At 41.3% G+C, this 16,585-nt stretch overlaps 2 protein-coding genes across 9 annotated transcripts in view; one reads left to right on the top strand and one right to left on the bottom strand.

The window, feature by feature from the left end:
- PPP2R5A (protein phosphatase 2 regulatory subunit B'alpha) overlaps nucleotides 1-9,779 on the top strand; it is a 46,407-nt gene extending 36,628 nt beyond the window's left edge. Inside the window, exons 8-13 of the mRNA XM_054063858.1 lie at nucleotides 266-319; nucleotides 4,217-4,267; nucleotides 5,232-5,351; nucleotides 5,435-5,562; nucleotides 7,680-7,781; nucleotides 8,535-9,779. Of these exons, the coding sequence (XP_053919833.1) occupies nucleotides 266-319; nucleotides 4,217-4,267; nucleotides 5,232-5,351; nucleotides 5,435-5,562; nucleotides 7,680-7,781; nucleotides 8,535-8,667 (588 nt within the window). The 3' untranslated portion in view covers nucleotides 8,668-9,779. The remainder of the gene's footprint in view (nucleotides 1-265; nucleotides 320-4,216; nucleotides 4,268-5,231; nucleotides 5,352-5,434; nucleotides 5,563-7,679; nucleotides 7,782-8,534) is intronic.
- Nucleotides 9,780-9,924: 145 nt separating this feature from the next.
- PACC1 (proton activated chloride channel 1) overlaps nucleotides 9,925-16,585 on the bottom strand; it is a 28,774-nt gene continuing 22,113 nt past the window's right edge. For 7 of the 8 annotated variants that reach the window (XM_054063863.1, XM_054063861.1, XM_054063862.1 and 4 more), the window contains 2 exons: nucleotides 15,878-15,982; nucleotides 9,925-13,754 (listed from right to left, as the gene is read on the bottom strand). In XM_054063863.1, coding sequence (XP_053919838.1) covers nucleotides 13,593-13,754; nucleotides 15,878-15,982 — 267 coding nt within the window. In that variant the 3' untranslated portion in view covers nucleotides 9,925-13,592. The remainder of the gene's footprint in view (nucleotides 13,755-15,877; nucleotides 15,983-16,585) is intronic. The other variant, XM_054063859.1, reaches the window with a different exon arrangement.

Here is a 16,585-nt window from a genome sequence, read left to right as displayed (position 1 = left end):
ATTTTCTTCTCGGATGAAAAAAACCCACGATTTTTGGTATGCAGGAAGTTTTTGTAAGAGAGAGCAGACGTGTATATCTTTCTGCTTTAATTGCTGTTTTGTTTAATTTGAAGAATTTAAAATGGCTCTGTAGGGGTGTTCTGGGTTGCCCTTCTCCCTCTCTCCCAGTCTGAAGTGCTTCCATTATAAGTTGTGATAGTTCATTATGCTTCCATGTCTAAACAGTGTCTGTTTAACCTAAATAATCTTATGACTTATATTCTAGCTCGCCTATTGTGTTGTACAGTTCCTGGAAAAAGATACAACTTTAACAGAGCATGTAAGTGGTTTTTGGTTGAATGTTTTTCTATTTTTAATTTCAACTAAATATTTCGGTGTAACTTGTTAGTGCAGATATCACTGTGATACAATTCTATTTCGATTAATGGTCCACAGACGGGTTTTTCATAAATAAATAAATAAATAAATCTAGGACAACTGTTAAGAAAACCCTGGGTTTGAAAGTGCAGTTCTCTCTGACCTATGGCCCAGATAGAGCACAAATATACATAAAAGTTTGAACCCCTGATAGCATGTAAATTACCTTATGAGAAAGCATCAACTATATTCCCTCCTGATAAGAACTGTGCTGATGCCATGTTCCTAGGCACTTCATAAAGCTGAAGTATTTCAGGGAATAAACAATCCCAAAATAAAAAATGGAAAGAATAACAGTGCTTTATTTAGACAGAAAGAACTCTGAAATTCCAAATGTGATGTTTCTGTTCTGTCTCTTCAGTTACTGGGATGCCTCTTGCAGTTGTAATACAGGTGCTTCAGGCATCTGTAGCTTTTGCCAGACTGCATCTCCCATGATACATATTGACAGTTCAGCTAAAAGGGGGTTTGCAGTGGTTGTGCAAGGGCTTTGGCAATGCCCATAAAGAAGAACTCAGGCTCGGGGCAGTGCAGCAGCTCGTGGGGACACAGACTGATATCAGACCAGCTAGAACAGCAGCTGGTTTTAGTTGGACAATGTTTCTTTTAGGGGGTTGTTGATTATTTAAATACCTTATCACTTTTTTTTTGGCGGAAAAAAATGCAGAACTTAGGCAAAATCTAAAAAGATACTGTGTTGTGGAAACAACGTAGGTCTTCACCAGTCTCTTAGTACAAGTTTTCTGCACAGCCTCTTAAGTATTGATGTTCCTCATCAGAAGACAAGTTATTCTGTAGGTGGAGGAAGGTGGTAGACCTGACTGTCTATAAACTTGCCTTATCTGATTGAAGCATCTTCTTTCCCACTGCACGGCAGCATTGCCAGCTACACTGGTCATTAAGCATATTTTGTTGGATAGGACAAGGAGAAAGGAATTGCGTGAGTCTTGTTCCTTAAGCCAAGCAGTAAAACAGTCCAGGCATTTTGACAGTTCAAGTTGACATATGAGCAGAAAATGTTTAGTATTGCATAAAAATCTGCAAAACTGAATGAAGTGACAATGTGGCAAAGTCAGAACTTCTTGAAGTGAATTTACAGAACTGTGATACAGGATCCAAACCCAGACTTTGCAGTAAGAAGGCAGGGCTTCTGGAAGCAGGAGGGGCCCTAGTACAATTCAAAGACTACATCTGGATCGTAGTATACAATTCCAGTCACTCCTTAAAGATGAGTTCAGGATGGAGAAGATACAAGAACTCGGTGGGCAGTCACTACCTGTGCTTGCTTGGGTCATTACTCTTAGTACGTAATAAAGTTAACTTCATGAAGCTGTGAAACTTAACAAGATGATAGGAAGTGAAGCTGTAAGAAACTTTAAGAACTGCTTCTAAAGCAAATGCTAAAACTTGGGGCAATTGGTGACATCTCAATTGGAATTTTTTTTTGGCTTTAGGTCAAGTAATATTTTAAGAACTCCATCAGAAGACTGCCTTCACAAGTACCTTACTGTTATTTTTCTGGCAGGAATTGTCACTCAGGGTCAATTTAGAGGGCATTCATTCCAAGCTCTTGTAACTCTGGTAGTCTGCCGTAGGTCAGCCCTGATGTTTGCAGATCTGACAAGAAGTTGGTTACCTAACCCTGCTGAGTGCAGTGGCCTTTGTGTTGAAGAAATCAGGCTAAACATGCAGTCCTTGTATGTAAAATAAGTTTTCTAGCAGGTGCCTACTGTTGTTAATCACTTTATGGGAGTTTTGTAGCTTAGAGAGGAATATTTATTTTAAGAGCTTTGTGTAGTAAGCGCAGCAGGATTTCAGATCTGCTGTTGAATATTTGTTTGAATGAAGTCTTTGAACATAAATTTGTGTGTATTGGCTTTTAATAGGAAAGGGTAGTCAAGCTGGAAACTGATACTCCCTCTGAGGAGCAAGGAATAGGTATCTTGATATTGGAATGCATTATTTCTTTATCAAGTTGAGAATACAAGCCTGTACAGTGAACTATATTCAACACTCTGACAACAGTAACTGCTAGAAACTGGACTCTTCCAGCTAATTTAATTTTATGCTTTTGAGACCAGTGAACTCATGTTCCAGTCAGGGGTGGGTTGTAGGTTCTCACAGCTTTTCTTTTGCAAATGTGCTTGTTGGAAATGTTTTAGCTTGCATTTTTCTGGGTAAAGGGAAGGTATTAACCGAATGAGCTATTACACCTGCAAATGTTTGTTTGTTCTTTAAAAGTACAGAATCTCAATAGTACGTATTTGAGTCACACAGTTACGAGCTAATTAACAGAAAATGGCCCTGGATTTAAAGTGTATTTACATCAACTACTTTACATCGGTAATCTAGAGAAACAAGTGCATTGAACTCATGTAAGTCTGATTCCTTGAGGATGGAGAAGCTGATGAGCAAAGGGCTGTCCAGATCAGGTAATTGCAGTGAAATGGGGGAGATCAAAATTTCTCCTCCCTTTTCTCTGTGCCTTCTGTTGCAGCTCTTCTGCCGAGCTGTGGAGGCAGCAAGGCAGCCAGGTCAGCAGCAGCTGAGTGTGTCAGGGAGGGAGCTCAGCCTCTGTGGGCTGAGCTGCAAAGCTGTCACCTGTGTGGTCTGACCCAGGCCTCCTGGTCCTTTGTCACCTGTCAGATGATGGCATTCATGTCTGTTGTCTCTGTAGCTTTCAGCAAGCTAGGTAGAACTGTATGGTCAAGGATCTGTAAGGGATCTGTTCTTTCCATGTAACTTGCTTTCTTTTTGTAGATTTGAGCATTGGATTTTACCGGCTGCCTGAGGCTTCTGCGTTTGCTCAATGTCATTTGAAGTGACATTCAGTTTTGTATTAGCAGGATATGGGTGTATCTTAGGTTAAAGACTTGTGAGCACTTCAAATTCATATTAACTTTTTCTCTGGTCACTTGACAGTATGCATAGTTGTGAATAAAATAGCCAGCTGGGAAGCTGACAAAAGTCAAATATGTAAGATATTCAAGTAGTTGAGTAAGTTTTACAGTTGGATATGATCAATTAGGTGCTCTTGTATCATAAAAATAGAGGCCCTTCCTCAGAATGAAAGTTCAGAAGACGCTGAGAATGTTTCTGCTTCCAAAACATAGTTACAGCTTTTTTTTTTAGCCTGACAGATGTTTGTTTCTAGGGAATGAGCCTCCAGTGTCCGTTGTTTGTTTTCTCCCCTTCCTCTTGGGGCTGTACTGTCTAATTAAGTTTCCCGAAGGCTTTTTCCCCAGTCTTGTGTTAAGGTAGTTTCCAGTGTAGATACTGGAATGTATTTCCCCTCCAAATTCACTTTTTTTTTTCTAGTTTCCAGTTTTAAAGTTTCAAATTGTAGAAGAAAAAAGGGAGTAGTGGAGGCCATGGCTCCTCTGTGTAGCACTCAGGCTTCAAACCTTGACACCAAGTAAGGTGCTTCCTGAAGTTCGGATGAGTAGAAGACAAAAGTATTCTAGGAAATTTAGCTACAGGGGAGTTATTAATTTTGCTGTGCTTTGATGTTATCAAGATCCTATCAATTCATCTGTGTGCTGGGATGGGATCGGAATGTGAACAGATTAATCAAAGGCTTGTGAAGTGATAAGGGTCTAAATTATTCTCATAACCTAAACAAGATAAATATTTAAACGAGACAAGGCAGAATTTATTTTTCAGTGAAACTACATTCAGCTGTTTTCAGTTTTCATTGAACCTCTGGATGAGGAAAAGCACACTAGTACTTTTAAAAAAAAATATTATCAAATATGTAATAGAAACTTGTTCTGCTTTAACTTGTTTATTTTTAATATAGGTAATCAGAGGACTGCTCAAATTTTGGCCAAAAACCTGCAGTCAGAAAGAGGTTGGTTTTGTTTCTTGCTGCGTGTGTCTGCTGTGATGTAAAATGTCGTGTGGCAGGTTCATACAACTTACCTCTGCTGAGCTATGCCAGAGATCTTGCAGAAAACTTGCAGTTCTTGAAGATTCTTGAGGTGCCCATCTTTGTTGTGCAACTCAATGCAATTGCTTTGTGTTTTTGTTCTTACTGTGGTGTTGGTATCTTAAAACTATATTAAAAGTTGCGTTCCAATTAAGATAGTGTATAGAGAAACAGTTTTCTGAGCGGGGAATTTTTTTAGTAGATACAGACCAGGCTGGAGGTAGTCATCTGCAAATATCCAATCGAGATGTCAAATCAGCATCTATAAAGCATCCATACATTCTTTTTCCAAATAACTTTAAATGGCCTTAGGAAATTCATTTTTTCAGGTGTTTTCTATGTACTTAAAATAAGTACAAATAGCAGGACTTTGATTTATGCCACTAGATTCCATCCTTTCAGTAGTTCTTTAAAAGTGGTGTCCCTTAACACTCTTGTCCTGTTTGTGTGAGCGGTGCTAAATTTTCTGTGCCACCTACTTAGTGCTCTGCTGGTTGAAATTTAAAACTGGAATTAACTATTTATCACTTCAGAAGCTACTCTGGAGATCTCGGGTTACGGTAACCTCTGCAGCCATTCTTGAAGAAATAAAATAGAGGGATTTTTTAACTGTTAAAACTCTCCTTCTGGAGCAGCAGTTCTGGGAAGTGTTTAGAGCGATTACACAAAAGAAGAAATCCACGATGAGAGCTGTAACCTGGTAGCTGAAACTGATGATTGACTTCTTTGAGGCTGCAAAAAACCCATGGATGTCTAATGCATAGTAATTACATGCGGTGTTCTTTGTTCATGACTTATGTATAATCTGTATCTTGTTTGCTTCTGTTTACAATGCCAATATAAAACATTCTCATACTTTTTGATGTATTTCTTTTTATACAAACAGATAATGTTCTTAGGTGAAATTGAAGAAATCTTAGATGTAATAGAACCGACACAATTCAAAAAAATAGAAGAGCCTTTATTTAAGCAAATATCCAAGTGTGTGTCAAGTTCACATTTTCAGGTAAACAACACAAAAAAGGAGTATAAAAATTAACCTGTAATAATTTATTATGTGGTTGTTGACTCCTAAACTTTGTGTTTCAGGTTGCAGAAAGAGCTTTGTACTTCTGGAATAATGAATATATTCTTAGTCTGATTGAGGAGAACATTGATAAAATTCTACCAATTATGTTTGGCAGTTTATACAAGATCTCCAAAGAACACTGGAATCCGTATGTAATATTTAACTTTATCTGTAGTACAACAGATAAGTTGTCCACTATTTCAGGTCTGGATTGTAAGCTTGCAAATGTGGTTTCATTTTTATTTAAGTCGGATTAAATCAATGAGATTCTGAGTGCCTAAATGGATGTCTTTTTTTCAGCTGTATCATGCTTTGACTGTTCTGCATTTTTATGATGGAACTGAAAAAGCATGAGGAAATGGGATCATGATCTTGATACTGTAATGTCACGTGATCTTATGCATTAGTTAAAAATGCAAATTAATAACTACTCGGACCAAAAGAACTGTTCAGATGAACAAAATCCTGTCAGTGTCTTCCATAAGTAGAAGACATTATTCATTACTGCTACCTGGTGAGATAAGAAAGGGGATAGATAGAGAAGAGCAGCTCCCTACCACTACAAAGGATGGTAGGGATGAGAAATGAGTGACTACTACATTTTTATACATAATGCTGCAGGTTGAATGTTAAATGTAGTATTTTTATACCATGATTGAAAGAAGCAGTAATTACACTGAAATACTAAAATGCAGAATTTGCTTGCGTCTCCCATTCTGAATTGATTTGCAAGTCAGTTTGCAGACTGTAAAGCTCCTACAGGCAAAAGCCAGAGTAGGCGGAAGCCTTCCACAACTTTGAAGTAAATGGGATGTCCTGTTCTAAGCCCTTGGAGGCTCTGAAATTATTCTGAATTTATCTAGATGGGTTATCCAATTGCAAATGTATCAGCTGAGAATGAATGCAAGTTTTATAGTTCTCGGAACACTACTAGTACTTGGGACCTCAGTAAATTTGAAGGATGTCCCATTTTCCCTAGCTGCAGGCAGAAGTTGCTTTTCGTGAAGGACGTGCGAGATGCAGGATTACTGTGTACTTTCAGGACCAGGAAGTTCAAGGAAGAATGTCTAGCCCTTTGGTTTTAATCTGGTTTTGAAGAGCAGAGAAATGTCCACCTGACTGTCCAATAGGGACCTAACTACTCGCTCAGAATCAAGCTTTTCTTCTCAGGAAATCAAAAATCCACATGAGCTTTTGTCTTCAAACCACAGAAAAGGCAGTGTTTGGCAGGGGGGAAAAAAAAGTGAGAGACAGGCTGGGTTACTGTGCATTTGGAATGAGCGTAAGGCCTCTGAGTAGCTGGGAGATTTCCCAGTGCCACAATGGACAAACAGAGCACACTGAAAAGGCAAACCTGGCCCTTTGGTTACTTCCTTAGATTTTTCTTTCACTCATTTTTTGAGGTCACAAGTCTGCACAGCACCCCTGCTCCACAACCGGACAGTCATACTGCTGTGTGAAGGTGAACTGCTAGCGAGAGGAAAGATGGGGAAGACAGTTTACCTACTGTTTTTGATTAGCGATAAGCTTAACAACAGACATCTTTTTAGTGTTATATTGTGGGGTTTGCAATTCTGTGTTAAGAGCAGGCTTAAAGGAGATAAGCAATACAATGTTTAAGGTAATTAATATATATGAATGCCTTCACAAAAAGAACAGTAATGCCTAAGGTGGTGGTAAGACACAACCAATATTCCTTAAGCTGTTCAGTTTCTTAAAGAAACTGAGGTACCAGAAACCATTACCTGATGTTCTTGGTGAAGTTCTCCAATGAGTCACATGCAGCAAAACTATCTACTGCCCAGAAATGCTTCTGGTAGAGCTTTTAGGAGCTGTATTAAACTATGTGCCTGTGGTTCCTCTGCTGCATTCTTTTGCCCAGTCTTGAAGGTATTAGCCAGAAGTTTATTTTTCTAGACTCTCTTATTTCATTACCCAAATATTACAATATTGTTGTTAGAACTCAGTTTATTAAATATTGTCATAATTGAACAGCTTTATAGCAGAGCCAAAGCACCAATAATAATACCCTGTGCTGTTACAAGAGTCAGAAATGTAAAGTTAAATGCCACTTCAGAAAGTGTTTAAATATGTATTTTATTAATTTTCAGAGGAAATTATAGTAAAGGATTTTGTTTCGGAAACTCGCTAACCTTACATTAGTAGCTTAAATAAGCTCAGAGTCCAAAAAAGAAATTCAACGTTTGCTTGCTAAAGTTAATTTTGTCTTGAGTAATTCTAATGGTTGTGTTCCTTCTGTTCCAGAACTATTGTGGCACTGGTATATAACGTGCTGAAAACCCTGATGGAAATGAACGGCAAGCTTTTTGATGAACTTACGAGCTCATACAAAGCAGAAAGGCAAAGGTACTGATTGTTCTTCCAAGCGCACGTTGAATACCTGTCTAGAATGGACCATCTGAAAAGAAACAAAACCTCTCTGTTGTGGCTGTGGGGTTCTGTAGGGGGACTGCTCGTCACGTATTTGCTGCTGGGTGTCACCCGAGTACAAAGCACCAATGCAGGTGTGTCTGTCAGTGGTGAGGTGGCAGGAAGGCCCTGGCACCCCATCCTGCCTGGGCAGGGAGCACTTTGTCTCCTATGTGGTAGAAGTGGGCTCAGCCACTGCTGCGAAGGACCTGCCTGGTGCTGGCTCTGCTGCTTCAGGGAGTGATGTCTGAAGAAAGCTGTGCTAGAGAATACTCTCTCATCCTACTAAGTTGTACTGTTGGAGTAAGAGAAGCAGGGCATAGATTATCCTAGGCCAGCTGAGGCCACATGCCAAGTCATTTTCAGCAGCTGTGCTTTTCTCCCCCAGAGATGCAGACTTTCAGTTTGTTTGGATGTGATAAAGAGCCTCCTTAGAACTACAATCTTCTGTGCAAAGCCACGCTACAGCAGTAGCTCAGAGGTTATTGGAGCAAAGTTACAGTTTTACCACTAACCGTTACCCACTTGTATGCTCACTTTTTAACAGAGGAAACTGTAATTGCCTCTAAAAATAGTTTCGGAGAAAAAACTTAGAGGAATTACTAGATGTAAATCACAGTTGTTCAGTAACTGCGTCTCCACATTGCATTTAGAACACATCTGAAATTGACACTTCATTCTTTCCTACAGAGAGAAAAAGAAAGAATTGGAACGTGAAGAGTTGTGGAGGAAGCTAGAGGAGTTAAAGCTTAAGAAGGCTATGGCAGAAAAGCAGAACAGCACTCACAACGTACTGAACGCACACAGTACAAGTGCCAAATAAAAGAAATGACCACCTCTACTCGGCAGACATACTTTTTTGTACCCTTTTGAAATACATAAGGATTTGCAAAAGAAACCTCGTCAGTATAATAGAAGCAGCCAGCTTTTTTCTCTGGCAAATGTAAAGATTTGAATTTAAATACAGCAGTTAGGTGATGTCATTACCACAGCATATTGTAAATTTGTCTAATTATTGATAGACTGTCACTTCCAACGTTTCACAGAACTGAATTTTCATCCTTAATGAGTGAAATAATTACGGGAGTGGTGAGAAATATGACTTGAATTTTTGATTGTGTTGCACATAGGTGGTATAGTTTGCTATGTAAATTTTTTTTCCTTGTTTTATATGTGCTTTTCACATTGCTGCATACTTTGGTTAAGATTATAGAAAAGGCTTCTAGTTGTGCTGTATTTTCTCAAATAAAAGCAAGGTACATTACCAGCAACTTGACATATTCGGTATCTGCCCTTTATAGCACTTAAAGGAACCCTGAGACAGTGCTGTCCTTGAATTCCTGATTGGATTCAGATTTAGTTATGTAATGCTCACATTAGAATGAGGCAAAGTAGGGAAGGAAAATCAGCTTGAACAGATTGGGGTGGTCTGTGTGTCTGACCTCCACCACTTGGTGAGTGTCTCTGCCCGGTTCTCGCTGCCTCTTAGTCCTGGGCTACTTAAGAGATTTCCTCCTGCTACAGCTGAGGATGGAGCTTCCTCCAGAGAGCCCATCAATGATGCTCCTCGTCAGCCCAGGGACTCCCTGCAGATCGGTGTAGGTTGCTGAGAGACTGTCCAGGATGTTTCTGCATTAGTTCTGGCATCTCATAGGCTAAAGAATGAGACCAAAACTGGGATTACTCTTTTTGTAGTAAGGAGAGAAGGATGCTAATAAATAGTCCCTTGTTTTAATTAAAGAAAATGCAGTCTATTTCTTACAGGTGGAAAGTTGACAATAGAAGTCTTGTCTGTTTACTTGATCAAGTATTTTTCACATCTTTTATCAGAGTACCATTCCAATCTCTTAAATTGCAGTTGTGTGGAAAACTTTTGTAATGAAAGATCTTTGGGGAATTGAGCAGCATTCAATAAAGTCTTTATGTTTGTATTTAGTGCTGTATATCACATTTTTGTGTTTATAAAGACCAGGAGAATTAGAATGACCTCTGCAAACAACCTTTTAACTGCATGGCTCTTGAATAACCTGTGGCTTTTCACCGAGTGTTGGAGGCACAGGCTGCTTGGGCTTTTGTTTTTATGAGATGGGGGTTGGCCTGAGCTGCTGTTACCTCGTGCTTGGCTGCTTTACTGGCATTATTCAAACAGCTTTGAGGCGGGAAAAGTCACTACTACTCTGTTTAAGTTGACTTAATTTCACTTTTATTGTTAATTTATTTTTGTCTCTAAGTAGTTGTGTTTCACAGAGGAAATGGGAAGTGGTTTTCCCTTCCATAAACTCCGGCTGGTCAAAACCAAGTAGTTGCTACTCTCTAGTCGTCAGTTTTATATAAAAGGCTACCAAAGTCAACTCTGCCGTGGTATATGACTGCCCAAAATTTGGGAGGAAAAAAGTCCTTTATTTGTTCTGGTGCTTCTTGATGCAGGATGTTAAACCCCCCTGGGGCCTGCAAGGGTGTGCTCTGCCAGCTCGGCAGGGGGTGGCCCTCTTGTTTACCTCAGTTCTGTACTTTAGTGCCTTTTTTCCATAGTAAAGTAAACCCCTCAATTTGCAATATAAGTTATTTTCCAGCTGTCCTACAGGGTAAAGGAAATAAATTATATACTTCTTGGGGAATCTAACTCTTACCTCCCAGTGGTACTAAGAACAAATTACTGGCACTTGAAATTGTTAAAAAATGTATTGATATGGACATGAAGAGGAAGGAATAGAAAACCAACACAGTAGCTGTAGGAAGAGGCTATTTCAAGGTGTGTGACACTTGCTGTTAGAATCACTCCTTCTATGAAAAAGAGGTTTCTTGGCTGCTCAGCTAACAAGATGTCTTTATAAGACAGCCGAGATGTAGTGACTGAAGTTGATTACTTGGGTAGTTTATTTAAAAAAAAAAAAATCCAGGTACTTTAAATACTGCAGAAAGGAGCGTAGCCTTCATTTAAGCGTACTCCCTTCTCATTCCAGCTTTGTTCTCTGACCTTAATGGCATAAAAGAACAAAAAGTGCATCTAGCAGGGTGCATCCATTCCTGACCGAATGATGGTTTCTAATCATGTCTGTGAAAGCCAAGAAACAGCTGCTGTAAAGAGCATTTCTTCAAGAACACAGTAAAGAATCACGGACTCGGAATAGTTTGGGTTGGAAGGGACCTTAAAGATTGTCCAGTTCCAACCCCCCTACCATGGACAGGGGCACCTCCCACTAGATCAGGCTGCCCAGGACACCATCCAACCTGGCCTTGAACCCCTCCAGGGATGGAGCATCCACAGCTTCCCTGGGCAACCTGTGCCGGCGCCTCACCACTGTCATGGTGAAGAAATTCCTTATGTCTAGTCTAAATCTGTCCCTCTCCAGTTTATACTCATTGCCCCAGTCTATCACTACAAGCCTTTGTGAACAGTCCCTCCCCAGCTTTCCTGTAGGTCCTTGGGGTACCAGAAGGTCACTATAAGGTCTCCTCAAAGCCTTCTCTTTTCCAGGCTGAATAAGCCAAACTCTCTCACCCTGTTCTCATGTGGGAGGTGCTCCGTCCCTCTGATCATCCTTGTAGCCTTCCTCTGGACCTGTTCCAACAGCTCCATATCCTTCTTATGTTGAGGATTCCAGAACTGGACACAGTACTCCAGATGAGGTCTCACAAGAGAGGAGCAGAGGGTCAGAATCCCCTCCCTCATCCTGCTGGCCACGCTGCTTTTGCTGCAGCCCAGGACACGGTTGGCCTTCTGGGCTGCAAGCGCACATTGTCGGCTCACATTGGGCTTCTCATCAATCAGCAAGAAAACTCAGTTGTCTCCAGCTTACCTGTAGAACAGGTCCTCAACAGTGTATTTGGGAAGGCAAAGGGCTGTAAGCAGGCCAAGGAAGTCAGTGGCATGCTTTCCCACCAGTGTAGGCTGTTGCATAGCAAAATCAGCAGGGATTTCCTTGATAGGGATGGTCTAAGTTTGTGGGGGGTGTTTATTATTCTTTCTTTTCCCTCCCTATTCCTCCCTCCCCCGTTCTGATTTTCTGTCCCCTTCTGTACCACACCAACCCCTAGGAATGAAGTAGCTCTCAGTTTGCTTCAGCAGTGGAGTGTTTGGTCTTAGCTCCCCTCTGGTTCAGACTCATCCCCTTACTGTGAGCGGTGCTAACTACCTCGTCTGAGGCAGAGGCACAGGATTAGCCCTGCTGGGCCAGAACCATCGCTGCAAGACACTGAACATGACACCACCTCTTCCTACATGCAAACATCTTTTTTCCTGCAGAAGAGTGCGATGAATTAGCTCAGACTCCACCATGATGAGCTGTTTGAAGCACCAACACAGGATCTGGGGAAGGGGCAGGAGTGGTAACTACAAGTGACTAGTAGGCTGTAACCACCCCCCGCCCCACCTGTCTGGACACAGGAGAACCCGCATGCTGCCTCCATGGTGGCAGCCAGTGCTCCCGTTTGTTTTTTCCTCTTATCCCTGTGAATGGTTGCTCCCTTGTTTAATGCCATGTTTGGTCAATACAGGGCCCTGCTTTGCTCCAGAGCAAATCAAGGCTCTGTATTGACCAAACATGGCAAATTTAGTTCTAAAATGCTTCCTTAGACAAAAGAAAAAAGAACGAGGAGTAATTTCTGATAGTAGAGGATAGAAGAAGCAAAATAGAGTTAGTGTGCTCCGCTCCTTGCAACAAAGCCATCGGAGCAAACACAGAGTGATGCACTGCTGCCCTGTAGCCTCCACAACTCTGAGTTGGGTATCCAGAGGAACAAGGGACTTAGAAGGAAGAAAAAGACTACACCACCCCAGCACAGTTTGTTAGCACACAGGCCAGGCTGGACGGGGCCTTGGGCAGCCTGGTCTAGTGGGATGTCCCTGCCCATCGCAGGGGAGTTGGAACTGGATGACCTTTAAGGTCCCTTCCAACCCAAATTATTCTGTGATTCCATGATTTTCTATAGTAGAGAATCGCATTGAAACGCCAGGCTGATGAAAGATGATTTTTTTTCACTACTTTAGGAACAACAAGGAAAGACAGACTTTGAATTCCATCATCAGCTCAGGCACCCAGGTACTGAGTTGCTTGAGTTTACCTTGGGTTGGATTAATTTTCACCTTATCCTCTGGCAGTAGTACCCTTGCCTTGCCTACCTCCTGTAAAGCTCCAGCTGAACCTGGATATGGAGAGTTTTCAAGGAATGTACACAATATCTTATTAGAAGTATTCTTTTAATATTAAAGTCACTATGTTTTAAATAAAAAAAAATGACACGTAATAGAATTCCAGTGTATTTTGTTTTAATACATACTTCGGAGAGGGGAGGGCAGGCTGTTCTGTTGAGTGCTTTACCTTCCACTAAACACAGTCAAGGAAGTAACTGCGTTACAGTAGCAGTTGCAGGTCGTGGCTCACGCAGAAGTTAAAACCCTCCTCTTCTGAGGAGCACACAAACACCATCCATTTTTTCTAGAACTTAACCACTACAGCACTGACTTTTTGAACATCAGTGAATTACCTCCTTCCCCTGGGTTCTCCCCATACACTGAAGTAAGCTTGTTAAATTTGGAATAGAAAAGCATGAGTTTGTTAGATCTGTCCTAGAGTTAGCTCCTTGTTGAAGTTCAGAGGCCACTTCACTCAGCTGTTCCTCCAGCTGTCGTTTTTATGGAAGAAAACACACCTGGTTTCCATCTTTAACTGCTGCATTGCTGATTGGAGTTTATTCCAGTTATTTTCTATCCCTCCTGCTATGAAGAGTTAAAAGGCAGTCTGAGTCTCAGCTTATGTGGTTCATTGCTTGACTCCTCCTTTTCAGATGTCTCTTTCGGATTTTGATCATCCACTTCACACTTAACTTAGCAAAGTCTGCTGCCTTAAACAGGGCCAAAAAGATGCCACAAAGAAGAGCAATCATGTTCCAAGGATTTGCTGTGATAATCTGAAAAAGATTAAAAGTATTATTCCCCTCATCTGATTCAGCAGATATTACACCTATTCAATAACAATTTCATCTTTCAAACTGAAGTGTTTTGCAGCACATTCCTTTATGCTGCAAAGGGGGCCTGTAGTGCCTTCTCCACACATCTGCCTCCCACTATGGTTTTCTCATTCCTTCCATCAGGAAGAAGACACATTGTACCAGCTGCTAAACTCCTTTAATTGTTTAACACTGTAGAGATACTGTTACATTACTAATTTTAAGGTTACAGACTTACTATATTAAAGATTAACAAAAATCAGCAGTCATATTAAGGATGACCTTCCAGAAGACAAAGCTGAAAGAAGCAACTACTGGAAAGCTTTAACAAGACAATGTAAAACAGCACTGTAATGCTAAACCAGCTTTTGACTGTTTCTGCAAGCCTACAGCAAGTATCATAGAATAGTTTGGGTTGGAAGGGACCTTAAAGATCATCCAGTTCCAACCTCCCTGCCATGGGCAGGGACACGTCCCACCAGATCAGGCTGCCCAATGCCCCATCCAACCTGGCCTTGAACACCTCCAGGGATGGGGCATCCACAACTTCCTTGGGCAACCTGTGCCAATGCCTCACCACCCCCATCGTGAAGAAATAATTCTTTATATCAAGCCTAAATCTGCCCCTCTCCAGTTTATACCTGTTCCCCCACATCCTGTCACCACAGGCCTTTATGAAGAGTCCCTCTCCAGCTTTCTTGTAGGCCCCTTTCACGTAATGGAAGGTTGCTATAAGATCTCCTCTGAGGCTTCTCTTCTCCAGGCTGAACAAGCCCAACTCTCTTTGCCTGTCCTTGTATTTTCTATTTCTAACTACGTTTGGTTCCAGAGGAGCTGTTTATGTATAGTTTGCAATTCTTCTCACACCTCTAGGCACAAGGATGACTTCTAGGAACTCGGATGAAGCAAGCAGAGCTTAGGCTTAGGCAGCAATAAAGTAGCACACACAGCTTTGGGACTTGCCACAGAGTCTGCAACTCAAGACAGTCAGCATGAGTGCAGTGCCCACAGGTCACCACCTGAGCCAGAAGGCCTTATGCAGCGTTTCTGTATTTGTTAATCTTCCCAAAGGCAGCAGCGCTGGCTGCCAGTGCTTGTGAACTATGGCCTCTTCAGCAAAAGGAAACACTGGACCGAGGGCAGCTTCCAGCTCCAAGGCGGCAGAGGTGTGAACCCCATCGGACAGAGAGGAGCACGAGGTGCTGGGAATAGGACTGGGCTCTCGAAGCCAAGAAGGGGAGGGGGCCCAGCTCTAGCACAGACACAGCAGCAGGAGTGCAAAGGAGCAATGACAAACTCCTGCTCCACATGGTCTGCAGCCGCACTCTGGTTTTGGGCAAGAAAACAAGAACTCTGTGGATTTGGCTGTGGTTGGCAGGTAAGGTCAGTTTAAATGCTAAGTTTTAAACAGATTGTGTTTGCACACTCTACCATTCTACATTTATCTGGGGAGGGCAAACGTATCCAGCCTTCTCTCCAGAACACCGGGAAAACAGATCCAGCTCACATGTTCCAAGCATATGTACCTACAGCACACACCTGTACATCTTTTAAGCACTTCAGTGACTGATCTTGTCCGGCACATCCTACGCCTCTGGCTGCAGCACACTGAGTTACATTTTGAAGTGCTTTTGGTACACTTGATCACAGATCCAAATTCTGTTCTAAAATAAAAAATTACACTAGGCTATTTTTATTATTCTCATGTAAGTCTGGGATTCTTGCTTGTCAATTAATGAAAAAAAAATCATTATCCAAGCACTGTTCTTTAAGCAAAAATTTCAGGCTTGACCTGAAGCTACACTTTGCTTGAGCACAGGGACACACGCTTTTTCTTAGCTCTGTGTACCTCTAGTCACAAACAGAATGCTGAGTATCACCAGGCCAAGGGAAAGGCACAAGATGCTCTTGACCTCCACAGAACATGCAGTGCTGGATGTAAGGAACAGCCTGGACTGAAACGTCAGAAGTAACCTCACACTTCCTCTATATTTCTGCTTGGAGTGAGGTAACAGAGGCATATACACGCAAACATGAGCACATACAGTCAGATAACGATTCACAAAGTAACTAGCATTACTCACGTCTTGAACAGTCTGTATAAAAGGATCTTTCCATTCGAATACCACAAAAAACAGCTGGTCACTTCTTGGTTCAGCTCTCTGGTCAATATAGTTAACCACACTAGTCTGGACAGAAGGGAAATAAAAAACAACATGCAGGTAACTTTCCTCAGTGGTGTAATGAGTCTTCTGTGCATCACAAAGGACTTACAAGAAAGTGAAAACAGTAAATTATTTAGGGAGTTCCAATTCAGCCTTCCTCTACCTGGAACAATAGGCTCCCAAAATAATGAAAGGGCACTTTCCTCCACCTGTCTCATCTTCATATTCTTTTCCCGTTTCTCACTTCATAAAACAGTGCAAGGCCATTTTTACATCGATATCCAGGGCCTTCATTTTATTAGATAGTTTTTCCCTCTCAAGGGAGGAAATTTCATTTAAAAATCCATTCACTTGGACTAATATGGCATTTGGGAAATTCTCATGAATTAATACTAAATCACTTTTATTTACCAAAGAACTACACATTGGCAGCAGGAAGACTCTCTTTTTTTCAAAAACCAGTTGTAGAATAAACTAGAAGATGCCAGCAAGTGCAGAATAAAAAAAAAAAAAAAGGAAAGAAGCCTGAATATTAACAATTGAAACCGTACTTCCCAGAGAAGTCATGGCTGCCCCATCCCTCGAGGTGTTCGAGGCCAGGTTGGATGAGGCTTCGAGCAACCTGAT

Source organism: Cuculus canorus, chromosome 3 (assembly GCF_017976375.1).
Source record: "Cuculus canorus isolate bCucCan1 chromosome 3, bCucCan1.pri, whole genome shotgun sequence".
Classification (NCBI taxonomy): Eukaryota; Metazoa; Chordata; class Aves; order Cuculiformes; family Cuculidae; genus Cuculus; species Cuculus canorus.
This window is presented reverse-complemented; position numbering and strand designations above follow the sequence as displayed.